General features: G+C 41.4%; 1 protein-coding gene across 6 annotated transcripts in view; it reads left to right on the top strand.

Annotated features, from left to right (window-relative positions):
- The window catches only part of camk2b1 (calcium/calmodulin-dependent protein kinase (CaM kinase) II beta 1), a 99,045-nt gene extending 72,690 nt beyond the window's left edge, over window positions 1–26,355 (top strand). For 4 of the 6 annotated variants that reach the window (XM_074670127.1, XM_074670126.1, XM_074670124.1 and 1 more), the window contains 6 exons: window positions 2,660–2,728; window positions 10,083–10,131; window positions 23,058–23,133; window positions 23,229–23,323; window positions 24,076–24,309; window positions 24,391–26,355. In XM_074670127.1, coding sequence (XP_074526228.1) covers window positions 2,660–2,728; window positions 10,083–10,131; window positions 23,058–23,133; window positions 23,229–23,323; window positions 24,076–24,308 — 522 coding nt within the window. In that variant the 3' untranslated portion in view covers window position 24,309; window positions 24,391–26,355. The remainder of the gene's footprint in view (window positions 1–2,659; window positions 2,729–10,082; window positions 10,132–23,057; window positions 23,134–23,228; window positions 23,324–24,075; window positions 24,310–24,390) is intronic. The other 2 variants (XM_074670128.1, XM_074670125.1) reach the window with 1 other exon arrangement.
- The last annotated feature ends 1,214 nt before the right edge of the window (window positions 26,356–27,569 follow it).

Below are 27,569 nucleotides of genomic sequence, written 5' to 3'. Positions count from 1 at the left end.
TGTACTCCTGTGGTTGTTTTTCCACCTTCCTACTCTTCTTGTACTTTTTTTACGTTATGAAGCAGCACACAGGTTTTCAGCAGGGCCTTTTTCAGCAGGATGTTCAGCCTCAGTGTCCTGTCCTGACAGTAACCCTGACATTATTCTGAGAGTGTAATAGAGACGGGATGTTTCAGTTCCATCACGGTTACTCCAGGGATGCTGCTCCAGATCTGTCAGGGACGCTCTGTGATCTCAGAGGCAGGTCTTGTTCCTGTACATTTCTTTTTGGTTTAACAAGATGTTGTAGGGACGTAAAACAAAACTAGGATCAAAAGCAGAGATAGTCGGTGCTGATCGTTTCTTTGAGAGGGAAACGTTTCCTGTTGCTCCACTGAGGCAGCAGAGTGAAGGCCGTCAGAGGCTTTGGTTGATTTGACATATGTGTGTTTATGTGGGCACAGGTGTGTGTGTGTGTGTGTGTGAGTGTGAGTTAACTCTGTGTCTGTGTGTATTAAGTGTCTATATGTCAGCTACTTGTCATCTTTCACCAGCTTGTGTTTTTCGTGTCTGTTCTTTTTGTGTGCACGCTCTGTGTGGTATGTTTGCGCTCTTTGCTGCTGTGTTAGTTTTCTTCTCCTCTTTGTTCCCTCTTTCCAGTTGTATCACTTCCTCTCCTCTTCTTTTCTCTTCTTTCCTCCTCTTTCTTCTTTTCACCTCTCCTCTTCTTCACCCTCCTTTTTTCCTTTCTTTTCTTCTCTCTTTTCCTTCTCTCTTTTGCTGCCTGTCTCTGCTCTCATCTTCTTTCCCTTCCTCTTCTCTTCTTACTCTTCTTTCCTTCTTTCTTCTCCCCTCATCTCTCTTCCCCCAACTTTTTGTTGTTACTCAACTTTCCTATCCTTCCATCTTTATTCCTTCCCTTCCCTCTCCTCTCCTCTCCTCTCCTCTCCTCTCCTCTCCTCTCCTCTCCTCTCCTCTCCTCTCCTCTCCTCTCCTCTCCTCTCCTCTCCTCTCCTCTCATCTTCCCTCCTTTTGAAATTTCCTTGCTTTCTTTCTTTCTTTGTATGTGTCTTTCTGTCTTTCTTTCTCCCCTCATCTCTCCTTCTTGGTTTCCCCCTTTCGCTCTCTTTCCTTCCTCTCTTCTCCTTTTCTTTCTTTCTTTTCCTCTCCTCTACTTTCCTCATTTCCTTTGCCACCTCTTTTTTCCTCTCTTCTTCTTCCATTCCCTCCCTTCCTTTTACTACTTTTCTTTCTTCTTCTCTCCCCTTCTCTCAATTTTTTCTTCTCTTCTCTTACCTCTTTCTTCCCTCTCCTCTCATCTTCTTTCCTTTTATATTCTTTCTCCCTTTTTTTCCTCTCCCATCATCTACCCTTGTCTTATGTGTCTTTCTATCTTTCTTTCTTTCTTTCTTTCTTTCTTTCTTTCTTTCTTTCTTTCTTTCTTTCCTTCTTTCTTTCTTTCTTTCTTTCTTTCTTTCTTTCTTTCTTTCTTTCTTTCTTTCTATCTTTCTTTCTTTCTTTCTTTCTTTCTTTCTTTCTTTCTTTCTTTCTTTCTTTTGTCCTCTCCTCTTCTGTTCTTTTCTTCTCTTTGTCACCTCTTCTTTTCTCTCCTCACCTTTCCTTTCCTCTTCTTTTGTTTCCTCTTCTGTTTTTCTTTTCTTTCTTGAATAAGCCCAGTGGCTTTCAGAATTAAAATTATATAACACACACACACACACACACACACAAAAACCCAACACACACACATGCACACACACACACACACACACACACACACACACAGGAATACTTAAGGAACTTACTGTAGCGATGATGAACTAATGGTACAGTCGTGCACTTTAAGTTGAAGAAAACTTAGATTAAGTGACTAAAGCATTATTAATAAAATATTTCTGTAATAACTATCACATAAACACTTATTTTAATGAAACATTTTTAAATTATCCTTTAAAAACATGAACTATCCCTTCAATAGTCAGGCTGTATCTCTGAAATCACCTTAATTTATTAATGTCACACAGTTAATAATGATGCTGTTTGCTTGGCTGAGGACTTTCACCCATTTATACATTTAAATTTTAATAAATTTAAAAACAGGAGTACACATAATGTGATGTAGATTTAATGCAAATATCAATGAGACTGAACTGAGCCAGAAGAAGCAGTGGCTCTTTCATGTCCCGTCTTCAAAGGAGCATTTGATCGTAGCTCATAAAGACGAAACATTATGGCCAAATGTCAGCGTGATGTGACATCTGAATGAATCTAAGTCAAGGTGACGTCGTGATGCTGCTGCACCCGGAGCGTCACTTACTATCTCTTACAGATCAGTGTGTAAGGCTGGTGAATCAAAACATGACCTTATCACTCTTCATCCCTAATGCGGATTTCAACCAAAGGGGTCACTAGAATCAACACAACGTGAAAGCTCCTTACAGTCCCTTCAGGATGGCAACTTGGTTTTAAAAACAGCTATGTCATAATTGCAACCTACTTTTAATTTTGTCTCTGAATTATCAAACACCAAAGTAAAGCATGCTCACAAGAACAGTAACACTTCACAATCACCCACCTGCATGCACACACACACACTCACACACACTCACAGTCCCACCTCTTGCTGTTGTTAACACTCTGGTTGTGTCTCCTCCCTCTCCTCTTCCTCTCCTCTCCTGCACAGCCCCAGACAAACAGCACCAAAAACAGCATAGTCACCAGCCCCAAAGGAAACATCCCTTCACCTGCTCTGGTATTTACCTCCTAACCCCCCTTCACCTGTGTGGGTGTGTGTGTGTGTTTTGTATGTGTCTTCCTCCTCTCCACCCTCCTCCACCACCTTTACCTGTTATTGTCTGTATGTCTGTGGCTGATCTTTACCACAGCCGTCTGAAAGGTCTCAAACCAGCAGGTGGTGTCAGGAAACATCTCCCTGTGGAACGATGGGGATGCTCTGTGACTTGAACTCAGTTTGATATTGGGCTGCCATGTCGTTTTCTCTGTCAGTGCGAGTTGGCCAACGAGGAACAGACAGCCAATGCCTGCTGGGGCTGTCAGAGCAATTTACCCCCTCCTCTTCCTCCTCCTCCTCCTCCTCTCTCTGCTTCAGTTCCCCACTATGTTAGCAGTGCAAAGGTCTGCAGAGTGTCCTCCTAGCCAGAGAAGCACTCCAGTTTATTCCCCAGATTAGAAACTGCTCTTCTTCTGTTGATGGTTTGGAAATCTCTTAGGTTGGATGGTAGAAAGTCAAAGCTGAAATCTGAGAGAGTATTTAAGTCTTATTTCTTGTAAAATGGTTTTATGAGACTTAATAGGAGTCATAGTTCCCTAATGAGTCCAGAAAAATGTTTTATCTACAGTTATTTCACGACAAAGATGAAACCTAAATTTTTTGTTAGGATGTTAAAAAAGAATATTCTTATTTCAAGAAACTTGAGAAACAAATTTTCTTACCCCACTGTCAGGTTTTTTCAGGCGTCTTTTCTGTCTTTAAATATCAAAAGAGGAACCAGGGTCTAAATTACACATGTCCATGAGCTTGGAGAGGAGGCAGGGCCCACAAACTAAATGTCTCTGGTTGGTGGAGCACCCGTACTGTTTTTGCTTCACCTTCCATCCACAATAAGATGAACCCCAGCTGTGATGGACTTGCTGACAGCTGTTTGAGAAGAATACATCCCGCTGCAAGTCGTCACTCTTTGGCCAGTCTTTATGCCACTGCTTTTGAAGGCATATCAGTGTTTTTCGACACTTAAAACTTTTTCAGGCTTTTTGGAATGACTTCCAAACTGGGTCTGCTGTTGGCAGATGAGTGAGTGCAGAGCCAGACTGGAATGGAGATGGACTGAACATGGATCAGGTAGAAGTCTACTGCTATTGCAGATTTTAACAACTCATTCACAGTGAAGTGTTTGATTTGCTTTATTTTTCATCGGGGAGTACTATTTACACATAAAAAGCCAAGAACTAATAGAGAAGAGTTTAACTTTGTCCACGGGGCGGGGGGGCAAACATTTTCAGTAGAAAATTACTTTTTAGACTAATTTGAGCCATATTAACCTGACCAGTCCAGAAAAATGTCTCATTTCAGGTTATTTAAAGTTAAAAATGAGGTCTGAATTACTTGTAATAAGTAAAAAAGAATCTGCCAATGGAACAAGAGAACAGTTACTTGTATTAAGACCTTATTTTAGTGTCAAGCAAATTTTTCTTGTTCCATTGGCAAACTTTTTTTTACTTTTTAAAAGTAATTCGGACCTTATTTTTGTCTTCAAACAACTTGAAAAAAGACATTTTACCAGTTAAATGTGACTCATATCAAGTATATTCAACAGTTTTTACTTGAAATAAGGCAAAAACACTTGATAAGATTTCAGTTTTTTGCAGTATGTTAAGGACATCTGAGGATGTGCAAAGATCCACACAACAGACAGAGCTCACACTCGCACACAAAGACAACCAGTAGAAAAAATACACCAGTCAAAACTGATCAGATATAGTAAGTCCATCCACAGAAGAAGACCCTGCTAATAAAACAATTCCACCCTTCCTCGTGATCAGATCTCCCTGTAGGAGCAAGAGTAAAGTTACTTGTATTAAGACTTTATTTTAGTTTGAAGCAAATTTTTCTTGTTCCATCGGCAGATTTTTTTAACTTGTAAAAAAGTAATTCAGACCTTGTTTTTGTCTTTAAACAACTTGAAAAAGACATTTTCCAATTATATGTGACTCATATCAAGTATGATTTAACATTTTTTGCTTGAAATAAGACCAAAACACCTAATAAGGTTTCAGTTTTTTGCTGTGTAGTAAAAGGATGTTAAGGACATCTGAAGACATGCAGACAAAGATCCTCACAACAGACAGAGCTCACACTCGCACACTAAGACAAACAGTGGAAAAAATACACCAGGTTAAAACTGAGCAGATGTAGTTAGAAGACGCTGCTAATAAAATAATTCCACTCTCCCTCGTGATCAGATCTTCCTTTAGGAGCAGAGTGTTGATGTACGATAACTTTGTGTCCATGTGTAACGGTTAAACCCTTCCCCCTCTCGATGCTGTGACACCTTCAGCACCCACCCTCGCCTTTTGATCTGCAAACCCCAGGTACTTTGTTCTCACTTATCATCATCATCATCTTCTAGTAGAAGTTGCCCTGGGTGACAGTTGCTATGACGACACCGCCATCAAAAAAAAAAAAAACTGACGATTGGCCGTCACTGAGGTGTCACTTCCTGGGGGGTAGAGGAGATTTTTCAGAGTACTGTACATCCAATGAGAGTTTTTAGGGCTTTGTGGAGGGAAAATATGTCTGTGTCTGTCTCAGATCAGTACTTCTGAGTGTGAAAGGAGACTCTGATGGTGTTAAAACGTAACGCAGCCAAAAATCAGGCTTTTCATCTAGAAATTGTAAGCGTGTGTTGAGAGGATGAGTAGTAGCTTTGTTTGAAAAATATGACAAAAAGAAAAGTTGTTATGTGAAGCTAATCCTGCGAAGTGACTGGATTTCTCTCAGAGTGGGATCCTGAGTTGATGCCAGTGTCTTCCTGCTCTGCTGAGAGGAGTGTGAAGGAACAGAACAACCCGTTTTTATCCAGCGGGGCGTCGTATTCTTTATCACTGGGTGTGCCAGCGCCCTGAGAGATGTGGAGGCTGCATTCAAGTCCAATTATGAGGGCTGCGCTCGCTGGTTCCACGACTTGTTTTAGGCATTTACGAGTCATTAATTCACAGAAAGAGTGAAGGAGAAAAGAGTTTCAACACTTGGTAAAATCCTTCATAATTTGAGGTTAAGTCAACTTTATACTCCCTGTTTCCTGAGGCTTTGCAGCAGCTGCTGTTTGATTTGTGGATGAGAGGGAAGATGTGGGTGAGGGGCACTCATGGCACACACTTTATCCTGTGTTTCAGTGCTCTCGCTGCCCTGCTCTTTGTGTGTGTGCGGAGATCAGAACTGATTGCAAATTACGGTTTTCAGCTCATCCACCCACTCACTTGGCTTTGGAGGATTCTTCCCTCCCTCCTTTGTCAGCCTCAACAAGCTCTTTCTCCTCCTCTAACATTCACATCTTTCTCTTTCTCGCTGTTTCTCTGTTTCTTTTTTCCTCCTTTTCCATATTTGACACTATTTCAATCAACTGTTGTGTCAAAATCTGTTCTCTCTCTGTTCCCCGTCCCTCTTCTCTGTTTTCTACTTCATCCTCGTCCATCCTCATCCTCTTCTTCCAGGAACCTCAAACAACCGTCATCCATAATCCAGTGGACGGGACGAAGGTACACAATGTCCCCCTCCCACGGGTCCTGACCTTTTCTTCTCCCTCTTTGTCATTCTCCTCCTCTTCCTCATCTTCTCCTTTCCTTTGATCCTTCTTTTCATCTTGCATCCGTGTGAGCGCACCACAGCGAGGGTTTGCAAAAGTGTGTGGAGAGTGAAAGCCTGTGTGCGTGTGTGTTTATATCTCCAGTTTAAGCTCAGATAAATGACTCTTTTTAGACGGAAATGTTGCTCACCTCGTTAGCCAGTCCCCCGTTGTGCAGATTTGTGTTTTTGTGACTCATTATGCCACCCAGGGGACCCGGGCACACACTCTTACACACACACTCACACACACACACATTTATGCCTCTTTAAAAGTAGAAATGATTTTTGCTAAATAGTGCAAGGATCTGGAATATGACAGCAGTTCGTCTACTTTCATCAAAGTCAAACAAGTGTCGATCATTAGAATTTTAAATGAATAAAACAGTCAATAGAAAACGACTCATAGTGTTTTTATTAAAAAAAAAAACGTTTTTCCAGCTAACTGTGCTTTAAACGACCAAAAGAGTAGAGATGGACTGATTATCCGCCGGTCTGATTATCGGGGCACATATTTGGCATTTTGGGACATATGGGCATCAGCCGATCATCTGGTGTATTGGGGAATGCTAAGTGCAAAAGTGGAGCAACAGATGCTTATTTTGTATAAAGACAGTCAGCAGATACAGTGGATTGAGCAGCACAAGCACAACACGGTAGTCCACGACGATCGTAACGATGGTACTGTTGAATACGCTCATGAGGAGCGGAGTGTGACGTCAGCGTTTCCACTGAAAACACTGGCTTACTGTCTACACGGCAGCGTTTCAGAAAAATCCCACTCTGGAGGCCGTTTTCAAAAGTTTGGTCAGCTGAAATGCTGTTTGCTTGTAAATGCGAGGCTGAAGCACAACAAAACTTTTGCGTTTTACCCTAAAACTGTTGTCGTGTGAACGGCCCCTCGGTCTAAAAAGACATTTTCTAAGCCAAAAAAAACAAAATTACTTGATAAGACTTCAGTTTTTTGCAGTGTAAGAGTGACTAAAACTAAAATTATTTTAAACTGATTTGACTTATTAAGTTCTTAATATTTGTTTTTATACAGACTGTAGCAGTTTCTGAGTTTCTCCAAGAAATGCACATTTAAACATTAAACTGTCATTTATTCATTCTTTGAGTTATTCAATCATAGATCCAACCTCGTTGCTGGGCGGCAAAGTTAAGCTGGAAGAAGCAGATAACATCCTTTTCTCTGCTGAAAATGATGTTTGACATTTCAGACAATTGCTATAAATTAACACTTTACCTAGTTGCGTTATATTTGATAAGAAGTTCCTCTTGGAGGAAGAAAAGTAGTGATTAAATGAGAATCTGTCCTCTGTTCATCAGCACCCAAAACAAATTCATGCCTGAGCAAGAGTCACTACGACAGTGGGTAATGGTGCTCATGACCCAAAACAAAGCATGGGTCATTATTCAAATGTTTGCAAACAACACAACTGCACACTAATGAAGATATTTGCTCTCCAGTGCAGTAGATAGTGCATTTATCCCCTTTCCGTGCATCATGACTTACAGGATGTCTCATTTGCACAGGTTTATCAGGCGCAAAACACACACATTTCTGTCTTCAGTGAGGGCCCCAGTGTGAATGTCAGAGTGTGTATGTGTTCAGAGGTTGTGCATGAACCTGCATGACTTTGCAGTAAGCTCCCTTCAACACTTCTGACGCCCCTGTGAGCTGTTTTTGCTGGGTCTTGATGCACACAAAACATCCAGGTTTTGAAACACAACAAAAAGACTTGCAGTAGATTTTGGTAAGAGGTGGATGGTTCATATCAAGGGAGAGGATGCAGGATGAACTTGAGGAGTATTTTGCTTCACTTCAGTGTTCAGCTGGCCTGGAGTTTAGAGGGATGGCAGAAAAGATGAATAAGATGCAAAATGTTACAAAGAAAAGTTCTCTGTGATTCAGACTTAAGAAAACAAAGTGTGGGTGTGATCACATGTTCAGAGCTATATCTAATATCTGGTGTTTGCCCTTTTCTCCATCACACTCACACACACACTCAGACACACACACTTTCCTCCTCACTCAGGTCACCAGCTGCTCTTCATATGGCTGTGAAATAACTGTAGTGCTTTGTGTGCTCGTGATGCTGCTCTGGCACGTGTGTTTTCCTGATGAGGTCATTGAGTCTCCACACTCCCCTCCACATGCAGGGGAATTTAGGCCCATTTAGTCTGCTAATTGGAGAGCACAGGCACACTCCTCCTTTGAGAAAGTTAAAAAAAAAGTGAAGAGAAGACGTAGAGATGGACAGATTTAAAGAGCTGCTTACCTTTGAGTTTCTCTCAGATCCTAATAGAGAAGAGCACCAGCACAAGAGCACGATGCTCTGCATGATGTGATGCACACACCCACTGGTATGACACAGAGGAACTTTCCTAGAAAGGAGTAGGAGACAAGAAGTTTCAGGGGAAAACGTTTTTGACTCAGTCACTCGTTGCTCCACTGTGATGATGGTTTTGCAGGCATGGTTTGACTTTTTAGAAGTTGGATGATTCTGACATTAACAGCATTAAACTGTGAAGTGGTTTTGCCCTTTTTGGTGTCTGTGAACTTAACCTGTATTAATTCAAGTCGCTGTTTTTTAAGAGTTAAATATTTTACTGATCAACAAAGGATTACTCTTCTTGCTAGCCTGTCTACTGAGCGTGGACTGTTTGTTAGAAGTGGACTTACAGTCATGTTATCAAAAGTGAAGCACCTTAAACTTGTATTCCTTCCATCAGCCAGCAGGGGGCGAGCCGAAATGCATTCTGCATTAAAGGTCCCATATTATGCTCCTTTTTGCAGTTTAATATGGATCATTGATGTCTTCATGAAATGGTAGTAACATGTTTTGGTCCAAAAAGCCAATAAATCAAGCACAGCAGCATTGTTTTCAGGCTCTCATAGCCCCTCTGTTCAGAACGCTCTGATTTAGTGGGCGTGACCTTCATATGTAAATGAGCTACCGCTGATACTGCCCCGCTCTTCTGCGTCACTGAGAGCGGCACCACGAGCTCTGAGTGCACAATGTTTAGAAAACAACAAAGCTCGTTTACTATAAGATTACAGGCTAAAAAAACAGGCTAACTGCAGCTAAAGTTAGCATCCTGAAGCTAACACATAGACAGGGGGGATACTGAGGAAAAGCTCTGCTCCACAGAACACAGCATATAAAATACTCACATTTCCAGGGTCCAAGGTTTGTTGGCAGATGGTTGGTAATGCGCCTGGATTCAGGACCAGTCTATTTGCTAGCCCTCTGTTTTACTGTCCAAAGTTGGAAAAGCAGTCGGCCTTGAAGTGACTAGCACACACATGCACAGTTTTGCTGAGTGTAGCTGGCACATTTCCTTCATAAATGAACTCTAGCCACTTAGTCTTGTCTTCTTCTGAGATGGGAAGCTTGTGCACGCAACTATGTGGCTGTTTACAGCCAAAAACAAAGCAGTGACGGCTCTTCAACTTCGGCATTCTCCTCCCCGCTGCTGGAGAGATTTCTCTCCAGCAGCGGGGAGGGGAGTGGGCAGGGAGGGGGTGCGGGGGTATCCACAAATTTAACTAAAAGACTTAATAAAGTGATTTGTGCATATTATGGGACCTTTAAAATCACCCTGTTTCTCACCTGTGTAAATCTCTTTTGTGAACATTTCGGTCAGAGTTTTATGGATCTAATTCATCATGTGTTTTCAGCACAGATATGTGTACTATCATCTTTGAAGCCAAACTGATTGTCTCATCTCTGACCTCCAGGAATCGTCGGACAGCAGCAACACCACCGTGGAGGATGAGGATGTGAAAGGTAAGACTGAAGAGACACAAATTGTGTGTACGTCAAGTGAAAGGAGACCAGTAATATCTGAACCACCAAAAGCTTGGAAACAAGGATGCAAGGTTTTTGTTTTTGGAGCTGATGCAAAAGCTTGAACTGGCTCTTCAGCAGTTCTTTCGTTGCTGCTTATGCTAGCTGCAGCTACTGTTGCCTTGTGTTGCTTCAGGTGACCTAAAAGTTTTTTTGTGCTGAAACCTGGAGACACTGCTGTGTTAATGGACACAGGCCCTTATTCTCTCTTGAGCTCTTCATGTTGTGGTTAATCGCACACTGACACCAGCAATGTAGGGGTGTTAAGTCTTCTCAGTAAGTCAATGAAAGCAACTTTTGTGAGGTTTTTTTTTTGTGAATATATTTGTAACATTAGAATGTTAAATATTCCCTTTAATTCCCTTTAACTTTCTGATATTGGAGCATCCCTTCTTAAACAAGTGTCTATAGATAGTACTCTTATCCAGAGTTTGGAGATGCAGTGAAGGCTCGGTGAGGACTATTTGTTTGACATTGTTTGTAGTGCCACCTTTGGCAGGAACTGGAAGTGTTGCCCGGGATAGAGACTCAGTTTCCCATGAGCACCGTCATCCACCACTAGACGATTAGTGCCTACTAATTTGGCAAAAATTCAATATGTAGTAGTCAGTATGTGAAAACTTGCAAAATCTGCAGTATGCCAAAAATCCCCGGATGTCCTACCGATCCAGGAAAATTTCTCAGTATGCAACAGACCAGTCTACCTAGCATACTGTTTCCCACAAGGCATGGCACTAACGCTGTTAGTCAATTTGGGTGGCAGGTTTTAGTGAATTACCGCCATCTATTGGAATTAGTCCGCAATATAACTACAATACAACAACACTAACGTTAGTCGGTCTGTGAGATAGAAGTGACATAAAGTGAAGAAACACCAGTAAATCTTGTCACTTCCAGTCGTAAAAGTGGTGTTTACTTTAAAAATTCATTAAACCACTAATTCACTTTTTAAACCATACATGTATAACATAGGAATGTTCTTCCATCAGCTGTAAAAAATAAAAATTCTTTACAGATTAATTTTCAGCTAACAATATAACTTTTGGTGTAAGATTAGAAATCAAGTATGATGATTCTGTGTGATATGATTCACAAAATAACTAAAAGGCCAAGATCTGCCCATAGCTTGTTTTAAAATAATTGTACGTTTATGATAAAGGCAAAAAAAACATCATCTGTAGCTCCACTTCTGAAACCGGAAACCAGAGTAGTTTACTACAAAACAGACCCAACAGAACAGAAATGACATAAATGAAAATCAATATATTTCCAATTTTCAAAGCGAGATTTGTGTTTGTAAGTGTGTTTAAAATTGCTGTGTCAAAGACAAATTTCTCTTCCTACTGCAGAAGAGACAAAGTTCTATCTATCTATCTATCTATCTATCTATCTATCTATCTATCTATCTATCTATCTATCTATCTATCTATCTATCTATCTATCTATCTATCTATCTACGAGCACATAAGCGATTGAGAGGAGTGCCTGTAGAGAAAAGAAGCTGAAACTTAAGTATCAATCTCGTCACCCAAGTATTGATCAATACTGATCCCAATGTTTGCAACAATATATCAGTTTTATGAGTGTATCAAAGAGCCGCGGTTTGGAAAACAGCCATGTTTCTTGTTTTGGGAGCAAATAAATGGAGAGCAGATCTTTTTTACAGTCCTTTTCAGAATCCATGGCAGTGAGTAATATATTTATTTAGTGACACAGCAGTGCTAACGTAACCTCGCTCTTCATTTTATTGATAGACTCTCAAGTTTGAACAGACCACTGCAGAATAACTGCTGACTGTGATTTGGGAATGAACATTAGCACAAACAGCTAATCCCATGTTTTAGCCAGTGCTGTATCACTCTCCTGCTCAGCTTTCTTCTGCTGAGACCCACTTTTTCTTTTTGTCAGTCCAGCTCCTGTGGAAAAGAAATGACAGAAATTCTTTTCAGCAGAGAAAAACACAGATCTTGTTTCTCATTTGCTCATCTTTGCCGGCAGGTGTAGTGTTCTCACAGGAAAGTCCAACTGGACCACAGAAACCAAGAAATAGCATTTACAAATAATCATTTTGGTGCCAATAATCTCATTTTGAGTTATGGAATCAATGAAAAGGCAAAAAAATAAAAGTGAGATAATGCATAAAGTCCTCACAGAGCCTTTAAGCTTCAAAGTCGACAGTTTTGTCAGCTTTAACTATCTTAGATATTGTCTTTGTTCCTGCTCTGACATATTGCTCTTGAATAGATAATGTTTGTATGCAAGTTGTGCTCAAAATAACAAACTACAAATGTTGTTCCCCTTTGAATGCGTCCTTGTTTATCACAGGCCTCAGGGTGATGGTGCTTTTTGATGCCAACTGTTTAAAAAGCCTCTGTTGGGATCTGCTTTATCTGTTTTAGTGTGTTTTATCAGAGAGGTTTTCTAATCTGTGTGATATGTTGCTATGTCCATCAGATTAAGCATCTGTGTCATTATTCTTGACCACTTATAAGAGTTTATGGGAATAACTCAGTGTACATACCAGGAGTAAAGGGATATTTTTTAGGGAGAAGTGATGCAGATGGGAAGTGTTTGTAAATGAAACTCAAACGTGGTCACCACGCTCTCACTGGCTGATTCCTGACCTCCTACTGACCCCTTATGGCGCTTGGCTGTATTGCTTCCAGCTGCTGGTTTTTCACAAGACTTGAAGAGTTTATGTGAGTGTGTGTGTGAGTGTGTGTGCGTTCCTTTTAAATGAGAGAGGGGCTATAAGAGGCTTTGTAACACTGCTGTGGTTTGGCTTTCCCAAAAGTGTTGGCTGAAGTCTGAACACTGAGAAACACACACCTCCAAAATACCAACATGCCTTTGTGGGGTGTCAACTTGCAGAGTTGTGTGCTTGCGTTGTGAGTCGTGTGCATTTGTTGCCAGTTGCTAAAATTGACAATCACAGTCACATTTCACACATATGAGCTAATAACTTCACAGAAAGCCTTGTGTTGAGCTGTTTTTGTCTGCTGTATGTGTGTATGACTGAGTCTGTGTTTGTGTGATGTGTGACTTTGTGAGTGTGTGTGTGTTGGAGTGTGAATGTACAGGTTTTGGCTCAGCTTATCTGTGCCAGCACACTCAAACACCCCTGTTCTCCTTCATCCAGGCTGAGTACAATGCGTCTAAATCGGGTCATGAATGTATCGTTTCGGTGGCAGGCGTACAGAACAGAATGTGCACCTTCATCTCCTCCTCCTCCTCCTTGTCCTCCTCCTCCCTATAGAGGCTTTGCTGCTGTGTCACAGCAACTATTGCAAAGCCATCAAGTAGGTCAGTTAAAGGAAAAATGACGAGTGTTGAAAAATATCAACCAGTATTTTCTCCAGTGTTAGCGCCATCTCTGCTCCATTGGAAGTGAAAAACAATGTCTGCATTATCCCTGATGAGATGGTAACCATTTCAGCTCCAACAGAAAGTACACAACCCCTTGTGTGGATTTTGGCGCCCCCTGTGGACAAAGCATTGCCTTTAATGGATTAGATGTCTTATTTATGTCAGGTTTGGGATTCATTTACACATGACCTGGTTTACAAGTCATCTGGTAAAGAAGTGATCTAGTGCTTTGAAGAACTTAAGTTTGACAGTAGGCTGTGTAATATATGTTTGTGACATCACCCATTTGTTTCTGATACAGAGTTTTGAAGCCTATCTTCGGCAGATGCCATGTTAAAAAGTTGGACTCGAATTAGCTTTCTTTGAGTGAGGATGAGTTAAAGAGGCAGGTCTTTACCCGCCTGCGGTCAAGTCAGCCATGTCTTTAAACGGGTATAAGTCATAAGTTGAATAATTTGGAAACAATGAGTTATGAAAAAAGCTGTCCCTGGAAAGTGTGCTTGTAGAGAAAAGATAATCAGACCCTTTAAACCAGGCTGTATACATGTCAAACTTTGCTGGAAAAAAAAATTGCTTTTTTTGAATTGATGTGTATGTGGTTGCCGGTGTTTCTGCAGCCAGCCTCTAGTGGACACTCAAGGAACTGCAGTTTGTCGCACTTTTGCACAAGCTTCATTTTTTCTGATCAGAGGGTGCCACTTGTGTCTGACTAATGGACATCTTATTTCAAACAAGCACCAACCCCTGGTCTAAAAATATGAGGCAATGCCAAAGTCCCAAAAGTCACAGTTGTGTCCACTTGAGGCTGGTTCTGGAAATAACACAAACCACATACACACAGAGCAAAAATAGATGATTTTTACAGAAGAAATTAGCATCCTTACAGTCTGGTACAAAAAACGTCTTCAACCTGAATTGCTAATTTTGCTAACAAAACAGTGTACAGGGGTTAATTGTATCAATACTCAGCAGTTTACAAGACATTAAGTTTACGAGTTGAACCACCCAGAGACACAGCTCAGCTGATGGACATATGGGCGCTCTATAGCTGTTAGTTAGAAGGCTCAAAGCTGGTCCTTTTTCCAATATGGCTTCTGCCTACTATTTGCTTCAAAACCCCATATCAAAAACAGATGCATGACATCACAGAGACTACATCCATTTATTATACATTCTATGATTTTAAAGGAAAGCTGACATTTATTACAGTTAACAGTAGGAAGTACTAATAGTGGGAACTTTCGGACAAAAGATCAAACAAATAGGATTTTTGGCTGGGGCTTTTAGCTGCCTCCTAATAGCATGCTAAAGCAAACAGAACCATAAGTATTTTATATATGATGGTTTCAACAGAACACCAAATTTTACAGAACTGAAAAAAAGACAAAAGAAAAAAACATCAGACTTACAGAGGGCGCCAGATTGAAAGTTCCTCACCTGAACTCAGAAATAAATGTCTTTTATAGGGTCTAATTTTATTTCCGAGAGGAGGATTACATCACTTGAAAGTCCTCTACCAAAACCTTCTACCAAACTGTACTTAAGTGCCCCCCTTATGAATTTCCTTCCTGTCCTTGGTCCAAATCAAAACCCAATCCCTCCAAACCCCCAACTCCCCTGGCAAGAGAAAAGAGGGCAAAGGCACCTTGGGAGGGGGGGGTCCAGCTAAAAGGGGATGTGTCTAAATTTAGCCCTGGTGGCAGGAAATGGAGACGGTGTGCCCAGAGAGGCGTCAGAAACACACCGCTCTGCGAGCGCCACCCTTAGATAGCGATAGTCTCACACAGCAGTTTTCAGACTCTTAAGATACAAACAGACACATAGCACCGTTAGTGCCAGGCAGAGCTACAAGAGCCAGGTGAGTGCAGGAGGCAGGGGAGTCTCTGTGTGGTTGGAAGAGCTTGTGCCGCAGTGTCCTGTGTGGGAACGTGTCAGGTCAGTGAGTGCTCGACAGCTGGGTTGCAACCCAACACCTGTGCTGGCGTTTGGAGCATCTGAGCACATATCTGCTCTGTTACTCTTCATACTTTTATGGGAGTGAAGACGTTACAGGCACTGTTCTGTGAGGGGGGCTTTTTAGGAGTCGTAAAGCTACAGTTTTGTCGTGTAGGTGAGCTTTTTTTGGCCAGTTGTGATTGAGGATTACTTCCTGTTTGGTTGCTGATCCTGAAGTGCTTCTTTTGTGGCATCTGTGGAGTTAAAAACTAATTGTTTGGATGTTTTTGCACTTCTGAGCGATCACCTGTCAGTCAAACATGAGGGCTGAACTTTGACATCTTACTTCCTTGGATTTGTTTCTGATTGTGTTGGTTTCAGGGCTCAGTGTGTGATCCATAAACCCTTTTGGAAGTGATTGATTTTGGTTTTTGTTCCACTCTCTGTCGCCTATTTTCCCTTCTGTCCCTCTCTGTTTATCAATGAGCGTTCATGTGTTGCATTTCCCTCGGCTCCAGCTGATTAAACAGACAAGCTGTAATGAGTAACATCCAACTCGATCTCCCATTATCATGGCCATCACCATCGTCATCATTCATCCTCTGCTCATTGGCAAGACTCCCATTACAGCCTCAATAAAAGCCCACATGCAGCAGCAGCTCCAGCTTTAAATCCTGCCGTAATGGAGTCATTAGTTACGGCCTTTTTTTAATGAGAGCTGGTGACAGAGACTGTGATTTATCAGAACAATAAAACACCTCATCCTGTAATCATGCAGCTTTAAAAAGAAGTGCATGTAGCAAAGACCTAACTGACATGTAGAGCAGCCTCATCATTGTGAAGATTGCACTGGTTATGCACCGGTCCCCTGATGTAAACGTCACGCCTCCCTCGACTCACAAATGGAAATTCTCCTGCTGCGTTCACACCTGACTCCCTGCAGGAATTTTACGAGTGGGGCTGATAGAAAAAAGTCTATTTAGACGAGGGTGGAAAATTCAGGTGTTTGCAGCCCAGGAGTTGAGTGCATGTGTGAAAGCAGCTACAGAGTTATCAGCATATTGTAGCGCTGGCTTGGTTAAAAGGAGTATTCATAATTCTGATTCATCGTTTCATTACTAAAAATGTCAAATCAGCCAACAGGAAACAGGTGCTTGTAATAAAAAACAAAAAATGTCATTCTTCATTTCATCCTGAATGAGTCAGTAGAGAATTCTAGTTATGGTCATAGACTGTAAAAAATATGGAGGTCATTTTGCTTGGCTTTAAGTAAGGTCACCACAAAAACTGCTCCCCCTGGTGGCTGGCTGCAGTAAAGGTAAAAAAAAAAAAACCTGTCTCCCTGGTCATTCCAGATGGACTGTGGTCACACTTTAAAAAATGAATACACCTTATAGAAATGTTTCTCACGTCCAATTGTTGTGATTTAAAGATATCATTTGGCTGCCTCATATTCAAGTCCCCTTTTTTAAAAAAAAAGAAAAAAGTTTGTTTTCATTAGTTATAAGTAGTTTAAAAATGAGGCTTTACGTCACGTAAAAAAAAAAATAAAATAAATATTTTTGTCTCTCAGAATCCCTCACAGGCTCTACTGCGTAGAGTCTGGCTGCACAACTGCTTCAATGGCTGCGCCTGTGATGGGGATATTTTGGCTTCAAAACCGTACAACGGTAAAAGGCGGAGCCACGCTGTCCACTCTATATACAGTCAATGGTTCTGGTGACATGTTAAACAGTCATGGCGAGTCCTGCTTTGTTGCTAATCCTGGATTGTATCCTCTTTCAACATACATAACCTTTTTCAATATGTGTCTATGATGGACTGTAAAAAAAAAAAAAAGGATGTTATCTTGTTTGGCTTGAAGTGAGGTCGCCACAAAAACTGTTCCCCCTGGTGGCTGGCTGGAATATAGGTCAAAAAATCTGTCTCCCCAGTCATTCCAGATCCATTTTTTGGGGGGATTGTAAAATATGTCAGAAGGGAGAGCCAAGATGAGATTAAACTCGTGAAAAAAACTGCGTAGGCGCTGGCTGCACAGTAAAGGCCAATGATGGCGCCTGTAACAAAGGTATTTTGGCTTCAAAACCATATAATCGTAAATGGCAGAGCCATGCTGTCCGCTCTATATACAGACTATGGTGTCTATTCAAAAGCTAATATGTGTTATGAGTAAAGATGTCAAAGCAAATGGGGGGGCTTCGCGTCAGAAGCTAAAAATAAAATGGGAAAAATGCAGCAAGCCTTGCTGAGGCGGGCAACAATAACCCTGATAGCTCCACAAACACCGAAAACCCTTTTACCATGGCGTCATGGCAGCAAATGAAAGTGTGCAGTCTGATATTAAAAAATGATGCAGCCGTGTTACAGAGGCAGAAGACCACATTAACAAGCTGCAAAATATTTTAAATGAGTCAGTAACTGGGAGATTAAATATTGTGTTTTGCTAAGCAGACAAACTAGTGACAGAGACCATCAAATTTAGAAAAAAGTTGACAATATGACCATCTGATTTGGACCAGGAGTGGCCAGACTTTCTTCAAAGAGGGGCACACTTTAATTTGTGAAATAGTCAAGAACCAGCAGCTCTTACTGTCAAGTTTATTAACTATACAAGTAACACAAAGTGTGCTCAAACACCCTTGTTCCATCATCACAGACTGATGAAATCAACCCTCACCTGTCCCTCAGATGTCTCTTGACCCCAGATGATCAGTGGTCAGTTTTCTGCAGTGTTACATTCTGCGTAAACATCAGCAAACTCTGCTGCTGACCAAGGACAATGTTCTCCAATAGGGGGCGATATGGGGGAAATATGTCAGGATCAGGATCTGGATTTGATCAGGATTGTTTTGATATTGACACTATTTTGACCTCCAAACAACATTTTTAGCCCCAAATATTTCTTTATCCTTCATTCTGATCCACATTTATGCGCCAAGTTTGGTCTTTTCTGCACCATTTCATAACTTTAATTCAGTCTTGTGTCCTCTAATGTGTTTTTTGTACTCTCACATTTTCACATCCTGATAAATCCATTCATTTAAAGACGTCAGATGTAAGAACTGTTGAGTTTCTGCAGAATGCACAGAGATGTAGCTTCATACAAGCAGCCTATGTACAGTGCAAATGTAGCCTTGGGAGATGTTCCTGGATAGACTTTGGTTTTGTGATTTTGACAGAAAATAAAAATGTACGAATAATTTAGAGCAAGATTAACTTCAGTGATGTAATTAATTCATTGTTAGATGAAAGCTGGAGGCCATATGAAAGTGGACTTAGGGCCATGATTGGCCCCGCCGGCCTGACTTTGGACATGCCTGTTTTAGACACTCAGTGATTCATCAGCTGTCATCACATCATCCCTCTTTTGCTTCACACGCTTCATCACTGTCACATGTCTGTTGTGTTTTTGTGTGAATATGTGCGCCGGTTGTCATCTCTCTCTGTGTACGTGTGTATGTTGTGTCTCGTTCTGCGTGTGTGCATGTTATCAGGGAAGAGCTTAGACAGCAGCAGCTCGCTTAAGGCGCAGTCCAGCACGAGCTCCCAGCCTGACAGCTCTCAGGGCCCTTCAGCTGCTGCATATTGTAAGTCAGCATGGCCTGCCAAATGCAGCCACACACACCCAGATAGCCCTGCTTGCACATGGACATGCTCAACTAGAAACTCACCTTGATGAAATCCTACACACATCTGCTGTTGTTCAGCCCCACTGACTTGTACTTTGCCCGATTTCTCCATTAGCGCTTCCCTAATCAGCTTTTCTCCATTTCAGACAAACTCAAACTACTAACACCACAAAACTGTCAAAGAAAAAGTCACAGAGTTGTTTGATAATACTACCTAGCCCTCCTTCTTGTATCCTCCACACTGTGTGACTTTAGAGTAGCTCACTGTCTCCACCTCCTGGACAGAAGTGGAATTGCAACACAAACATTTGTTTTCCAGACATTTCAAAGCATGAACATTTTTATTTGTCTGTCATTTTCCTTCTTTATACTTTGTCTTGGAGAGCTCTAATGGTAAATTTAAAGGCAGTCCTAAACTAAGAACATATAGGGGTTTTTAGATTGTGCATGTGATTGTAGCTGTTTTGTTTTGGTTAGCAGAGTAATAGGGTAACAAACAATGTGCAGTCCACTGAATTCACATTTGCTAGCTCTGTTTTGTCTTACTGCTCTCTGAGACAAAGTTTGTTCATCTGAAACTTCTTTTTTCAACCCTCCACTGTCTTCCACCTTCCTCCGTTCTGAACTCAGCCGCGACAAAGTTTGCTGACCTGCTGGGCTCAGTTCGTAGGGGCTCAGGGCCTACCGCCGACTGTGAGGGGAGATCCGGCACCCCACCTCCTGCTGTCCTCTCTGCCCCCTCCTCTCCCCACACCCCTGTCGTCCCCATGCAGAGTGAGTTGAAAGCACCTCGAACAGGAAGATGAACTCTGGGAAATAAAAAGTTGCTGTGGGACCTTTAAAACCCTGAATGTTCATCTTCATATTCACAAGGCGGCCATTTTCCTCTGATGTCACACTCTGGGTGGAAAGATTAGCTGCATAAATGACGTGCTCAAAGATACTTACAAATGGTTGATTTCTTAAGTTTTATACAGGGGCAAAACTTGAAGTTAGACGATCAGATGATGACTCTTTAAGATGACTGATAATTAAACAGACAGGTAACAGTAGTTAGCGATGCGGTAAGCTTACAGCAGTGTTAACAGGTAAAGATTATGTGCGCCATTGACAAAAAGTTAAATTCTTCAGAAAACTTTGTTCAAAACAAAAAAACTCTGTTATTTTAACATACATTAGTATCAAAAAGTGCAGAAGACCATAAGTAAAAGACTCCTAGTCAGAAAGCACCTATAGTTGTGTGACACCAAGCAGACCGGTTTGAGTCGTCTCGGTACGGCGCACATTTTGTGGCATTTCCACTGACTGATCCCGGGACAGATCCCTAAATAATCGAAAGGACTTTCTTGGACCCTTTGGAATGGGTGCCAGACTGAACTGATCTGCTCTCGGAAGGTGGAGCTACAACACTGCAGACCGTTGATTGGTCAAAAGAATCGTCACTTACCGTGCGACAGCGGCTGCATTTCTCCTGGCAGCACACAGTCTTCTCTGAAACAAAGCTTGATTGCACTTTGTATCAAAGAGCTACATACCAATCACAGAGGGGACGGAATGCTGCATGTCTTCCATCTTTGCTCTTTGTTTACTGTGTCGTATTTTTCCTTCTTCGTTGGATTTATTAGCGGGGTAAACTGTGTCACGCTTCTACGGTGTCACGCTATTGTTTAACAGCTGCAGCTTTCGGCATCCGGCTTACACGCCGCCAACCACGAGAGGGCACAGTTTGCTGTGGAAACGCAAACAGGATCAGGCTTAACTGTACCAAACCATGCCAAACCGTACTGAACCGACCCAGACTGCTTGGTGGAAAGACAGAGGACAGAGCGAGTGCTGCTAATGAAAGTGGAAAAACAGAGAAATGAGACTATTTTCAGTTGGTTTCACGGTTATAACCCTCTGAACTGAAGTACTACTTTGACCTCCACACCTCTGCACAAACATACAGAAGGGTCCCAGATTTGCAAACCACATCCCGCTTGCTGAGGTGGTGGTCTCTGCACTACTCTGCTGTCTTAGACACCTGAAGCATTCTCAATGTCCCAAAACCTATGATAAACTGTTTTTCTTCAAAGAACAAGAGCTAGAAATGCAGACACTCTACAAAGTTTCTGTGGACTGGTTTTCTTGTTAATGTAAATATCTTATCAGCCAATCACTTGGCAGCAACTTGATGCATTTGCCTGGTCTGAGGAGTATGGATCTCTGCTCCACATGCAGATGGTTAAGCCCAGAATTTAGCCTAAACAACATGAAAGCACAATCCATCCTGTCTTGGATCAGCGCTTCGGCTGCTCTTGCTGGTGGTGTGATGGTGTGGAAGATTTCCTGGCAGACTCTGGGTCCCCTAGTACCACCTACCTGAGTATTTTTACTGACCATGTCCATCCCCCAATAGAAATATTTTGTTAAAAATGAAGGTCTAATGAGTGTAATTTTAGTTTATTGATGGGGGAAAAAAATAGAAAACCCTAAGACTTTTTAAGCGCCGCGTTTGGTACCTGGATTTCAGGACTACGATGTTAGGACGCCCTGAGCATGAGAAGAAAGTGGCTGTGTTGTGAATATGGTCTTTATCTTCATTTCATCTTTCAGAATTTGTTTCCCTCCTCACTGTTTCTAATATGTTCTTCTACACACCTCCACATCCACCTCCTTCTCTCATCCCACCGTCCAATCACCTGGAATTGCCGTGCAGTGTCACGGCTCACAGACCTGGTAAGCAGCGTTCGCAGGGCGCCGGCAGCCCCTGCGCCCGAGGTTGAAGCGGCACCCATACCAAGTGTCCGACCCACTCCTCCACCTGCACACACCACTTCCCCTCCTCCCCCTCACTCCCCCTCCAGCCCGTCCCTGTCTTCCTCCCAGAGTGAGTACAAAGCATGACCCTCTCCAGGCCTTCACCCAGTGTGCGGCGGGTGTCTAGCAGCTGGTGTGTTCTGTTTTGGGCGATGAGGCTGCTCTGAGTGAAGGACATTGTGCTGAACTCTTCTTCTGTCGTTTAGAAATGAAACTACCTGATTGTGTCTTTTTAACCTTCTTTCTGTGCCAAGGAGAGCACTACTGGTGGTTTTATGCATCGTCTGGTTGCTCGGAGAGTTGACTTCGCTTGTGTTGATATTCAGAGATGCCTTGTGTGTGTGTTGACAATCCTTCATCAATCTGGAGAAGCCTCTAATGTGTGTGTATGTGTGTGTGTAGATGTTTTATTTAATTGTCTGACGAGTATGAATGTATCCCCAACTAATGCTTTAGTGGATCAACTCCCTGCATCAAATGTTTCTGACACAGACCCAAAGCATTGAAAATTAAAAAATTAAAAAAATGTACAAGAAAAGTTCCAACATCAGTCTCTCAAGAATAACCTGTGATGACCGCTAGGGCTGGGCGAGTACTGACACCAGGTATCGGTATCGAGCTGACACCAGCCTTTTTTCAAGGTATCAGTCCTCATGAAAGGCTGCAGATACCACCAGCAGATACTCTAGGCAAGAAAATCTTTAGTCAATTAAGTCCTCCTTGCCACTAGTTGCTGCTATTTGCTGCGGTTTAACACCACAGCAAATGTGTGTCAGGTCTTGTTCAGGCAACATAAGGTTAACTGTTAAAGTGTTCTATTTTGCACTTTAGTTGACTTAAAAAAATACTTAAACTCTGACACTTGTTAGTTTTATTTTGCACTTTTAACATTTATTTTAATCAAAAAATTCTAAACTCAGAGCTGTTTGTTTTATTCTGACTTAATGTCAGAGTGACTGTGCTGTCCTTGCTCAAAATGATCTGTCACTGTTAAATGAAATTTTATGTATCAAAAGCACTAGGAGTATTGGTACTCGGTATTGGTGAGTACTCAAGAGGGAGATCTCGTACTGGTGGTAAAGCTTAAGTGGTATTTAGCATCCCTAATGACCGCCTCTTCTTGTATCCTCTGTGCAGCACGCAAACAAGAAATCATCAAGATCACCGAGCAGCTGATAGAGGCGATCAACAATGGAGACTTTGAGGCTTATGCGTGAGTCGGAGCTTTCCATGATTTGTTTCATGTTCAAATAAAAACTCAAAGTAAATGATCACATTCACTAAAATGTCTTGCTTCCTTCTGTGCAGTAAGATCTGCGACCCTGGACTGACCTCGTTTGAGCCAGAGGCGCTGGGTAACCTGGTAGAGGGGATGGACTTCCACAGATTCTACTTTGAGAACCGTAAGACTAAGAGAGATTATTTCTTTTAGTTGCATTTTTGGCACCTTTACCTGCAGGAAAGGTGAGACAGGAAGCATGAGAAGAAGGGAGAGGGGTAAGATGTGCAACAAATGGTCGAGGCCAGGAGTCAAGGAAGCAGCAGCTGTGCCAAAAACACTGAAACTGCTCAGCCAGCGACACTCAAAAATGGACAGATTTGTTGCTGTCTCTTGTAATTTGTTTTTATTTTGAATTCTTGAAATTATTATTTTGTTATAGCTGTGGTTTAAGTTTTGGAATTTACACACACGCAAGACAAAAAAGAAACTCTCTCTGTCTCTGATGCTTTCCTCTACTGCTGAAAAAATGTTTGTTATTGTTAAAGATTAGTCATCAGCAAGTAGTCATCAAATTAGAGACAAAGGGGAGGTATTTCATACTTATGTTTCATAGCTTTATATTCAATTTCAAGTGCACTTTCGCTTCTATTTTTCCTACTTCTTATACTTGTAATTTCTTACATCTTTAATTTTATAACTTCTTATATTGGTATATTTTGTAATTATTTCTCAAATCGTGTAATTCCTTTATTGTACTTTCTCTTTTCAACTTTTTGAAGGAGTAGCTGTGACTCAAGTGCAATTTCCCCTTTAATAAAGGGGGGTTGATAAAGTACTTCTGATTTTGATTAACAGATTAATGTTTGAAAAGACTCTGGCTTTGTGTACTTATCCGGCTCAAAAACTCATTCATCATTTTTGTGGTCTTTTTAGTTTTGGCTAAGAATAGCAAGCCCATTCACACTACCATCCTGAACCCTCATGTCCACCTGATCGGCGAGGACGCCGCCTGCATCGCTTATATCCGCCTGACTCAGTATGTGGACGGACAGGGTCGGCCGCGGTCCAGCCAGTCAGAGGAGACTCGAGTGTGGCATCGCAGGGACAGCAAGTGGCAAAACATCCACTTCCACTGCTCAGGCGCACCGGCTGCACCGCTACAGTGAGGTAGGACTACACCTTTGGGATTAGTTTCTCTTGTCTGTTATTTTTTAAGGAGGTAATGAAGCATCTATGTGATCTTCTCAGGGTTGGATGCTGAAGTTTTGCCTGTGAGGAGAGAGTGGAAGGAGAGGAAGAAGAGGACCAGGAGGAAGGGATAAAAGAACATGTCAGGGGTGCTCACCCTTCAACAACAAACCCTCCCTCACAGGACCCCCTGTCTCCACCCCCCAAGCATGTAATCTCTTCTTTTACTACTACTGCCCCCTGTCTGTCGGCATCCTCTGACGACCATCAAACAGCAGCTGGATGTCCCAACTTCTTGACAACCTTCGCGTTTCCTCTTCTTCCTCTGGCACACTGGCTGATGGGTGGGGTTTGGGGTCTGGGTGGGGATTTGTGGTGTTTTCAGCCCTCAGTGTGATTCCTTCTTCCTGTGGTCTGTCCCCACAATTTTTTTGTGAAATCAACCCTCTTGTTTTCCTGTGAATTCACACTTATGTGACAAAAGCACTGCACTGGAAATACAGTATGTAAAGTTTTAAGTCAAATCTACTATCATTACTAGATTATTATTACTATGAATATTATGATTATCATTATTATTACACATTTGCAAATGTATATGTACTTTGTATAACTCAAAATTCTTGATGCCAGTGGTTTCTAGAGTTCAAGGATTTTTTTCTCTATCTTTTTAAGGAAGCATGTTTTTCCCATATTAACAGTAGCTGTTTTTTTTATTGTGGCTGTAAGTGCAAAAATGATATTGGAAGTTTTGTAATGTGCTTACTGTTTGTTAGCTTAAATTGTTAGCTTTAATATTGCGCCCAAGCTCATCTTCAACACATTTGGGGTTTTTTTTTCCTCGTTTGCTCTGGCTGATATCCCTTTTTTATGTTTTAGTTTTTAAGAGTTGTGCGTGTATGTGTGGGTGCGTGGGTGTGTGTTGACGACACTTAGTGGATGCTCTTTCTGACATAATGACAAACACGATGACAAAAACATCGACTATAAGGATATTTTATTGGTGAGAAATTAGTTGTAAAAACGTTTTTTTAAAATAGTCCCAGTGATTCAACGACAGGGAGCGTTACACGGCGGATATTTATCTACCAGTTGTGGTCGAGTTAAAATTAAACTGTCCTCCTTCATCTCTCCCTCTTCTCTGAGCTCTTCAGTTGACGCAACTTAAAAAAAAAATAAGAACTTTTACGACTTGTTCGCCAAAACAACTAACGGAAACTAACGGTTTGTTTCACCTTACCGTTTACGGCGTCGATAAGTAGAAGTTAAACTGCCCTAACTCTGCTCCGCGGATTGATTTGGCTTGACGCGATCAGTCCGACTCTGGCGCTGCTTGCTGAGTTTAACAACGTCATCAAAAGGCTCGACCAATCAGAGTCAAGTGCTTTTAAAACCCGGAAGATCATTAAGAAAGCTCATTAAATATGCACAGTGCTGCTAAGATAGGCTAAGCTCGATCAATCCTTAACTGTTATATAAATAAAATAAACAAATTCATGGCGCCTCCTTGGAAATAGTAAAATCAAAGCTTTGGCTTAAGGATAAGGTCTCAAGTTTGCAAAATCATCTCTTCAATAAATGTACAAATATAAAGTACTTCATTTTTAAAGAAAAAAAGATTCAGTGCAAAATTCCTTTTTTTTTTTTCATTTTGACCGAGTAAAACATTTTTCTACTCATTAAAAATCTATCAATAGAAAATTTAACAATACATTTGTTATTTCCAAAACCCTACCACATAGTGAGAGAAGCTTTGTGTTATGAAATATTTTGTGAAAATTAAAAGTCATTATCATTTTTCCTGGATTGGTTTGACCATATACATTCATCCTTACCTACAAAGTGAAATTTACCTGATTTTGAATTTAAAAGTCTGACTGTTTGAACAGGCAGCTTGTGGTTTTGTTTCTCTACCAGCTTGGTGGTTTTGCAAAGTTACAGCTCAGTGGCTCAGCCCTAAAGATGAAATATTTGTTAAAAGTTTTCTTTTCTGAACATAAGCGCTGGTCTTTTTTTTTTTTTTTTTCAATCAGAATGATACCAGAAGCAGTCAATGTCCTCAATCGGGCTCATGTCAGTATTCAAAAGTGCAGTGTGTGTGTGTGTGTGTGTGTGTGTGTGTGTGTGTGTGTATGTGTGTGTCAGGGTCTGCCTGCTCTGTCCTTTTCTACAGGGTGCAATGTTCATGTGTGTGTGTGTTCATGAGTGTGTACAAGCATGTACAGTACATTCATTGCTCTTCTTTCCTTTTTCTGGGGGTGTGTGTTGTGTGAGAGGTGTGAGGAGGAGGCTTTATTTCAGAGGACAAAGCAGTCCCCTGCCTTCAGCCGAGGATTTTATTTGATTTTTTTTCTCTCTTTTGCTCCTTTCGTGTTATCACGACTCAAAGTGCTCGTGTCGGAGGCTGGCAGGATAAATCCGAAGGACTTTGCAGCACTGAAAACTGTTTTTGTACGGGGGTTTGACTCGCAGTCTGCTCCTCTGTCTTTTGCTCTTGCACCATTGGCTGCCTTCACATTTGTCTCGCCCCTATTGGTCAGACCAAGATGAAACGAGAGCGGGCAGTGGCTTTGGTGAAAAGTCCTCAGGTTTCTATTTATTTGGAATATTTATTTATTTATTTGAGTGGATATTTTTATTGTGCTTTGTTCTATTTTGTTTTCTTGTTTTGATATTGTACAGCTCATGCACTTGTGCGAGTACTGTCTGGTGTTTAAAAGGGACACTGCTCCATGTTAAACATGTTTTTAAAGGGATAGTACGTCCGTTTTGCATCCTGCATGTGTTTTTCTGCAACGACCAACATGGTGTGAATTTCTGTTTCCTGCTGTTTTCTTCTTTAACTTTAGACTGAAGCTATTTTTGACATGATTTCTGTCAATGTGTCCACTGTTCTTTTTCACCTGAGTTTCTGTCAGTGCCAGGGTTAAAGGTCACACCATATGGATTATATTTTGTGTGTGAACTGTCCCTCCAAATATCTTCTGTTTTTGAGCTGATGAAAGTTTTTGAAGAGATGTGTCAAGATGAACCACTGAGTCTTTGTATTGTACTCATGTCTCATCCAGTACCAGTGTTAATGCTTAGTTAAAACCCTGTTTTATAGGAAAAGGTCAAAGGTCACACAAAGGCAATCATGCTAACCAGCGTCCTCTGAAAAAAGAAGAAATAGCAGCATGTACAGTACTAAGTGTTCTTCTTCTGTTCTTCTTTGTGTGTTTTCTAGCCTTGAGAGTCAA

This window comes from Halichoeres trimaculatus, unplaced genomic scaffold (assembly GCF_033239565.1).
Source record: "Halichoeres trimaculatus isolate MK-OKI-2021-1 unplaced genomic scaffold, fHalTri1.1 fHalTri1_scaffold_5, whole genome shotgun sequence".
NCBI classification, from domain to species: Eukaryota; Metazoa; Chordata; class Actinopteri; order Labriformes; family Labridae; genus Halichoeres; species Halichoeres trimaculatus.
The sequence above is the reverse complement of the archived record's forward strand: the minus strand, read 5'-3'. Positions and strand labels throughout refer to the sequence as shown.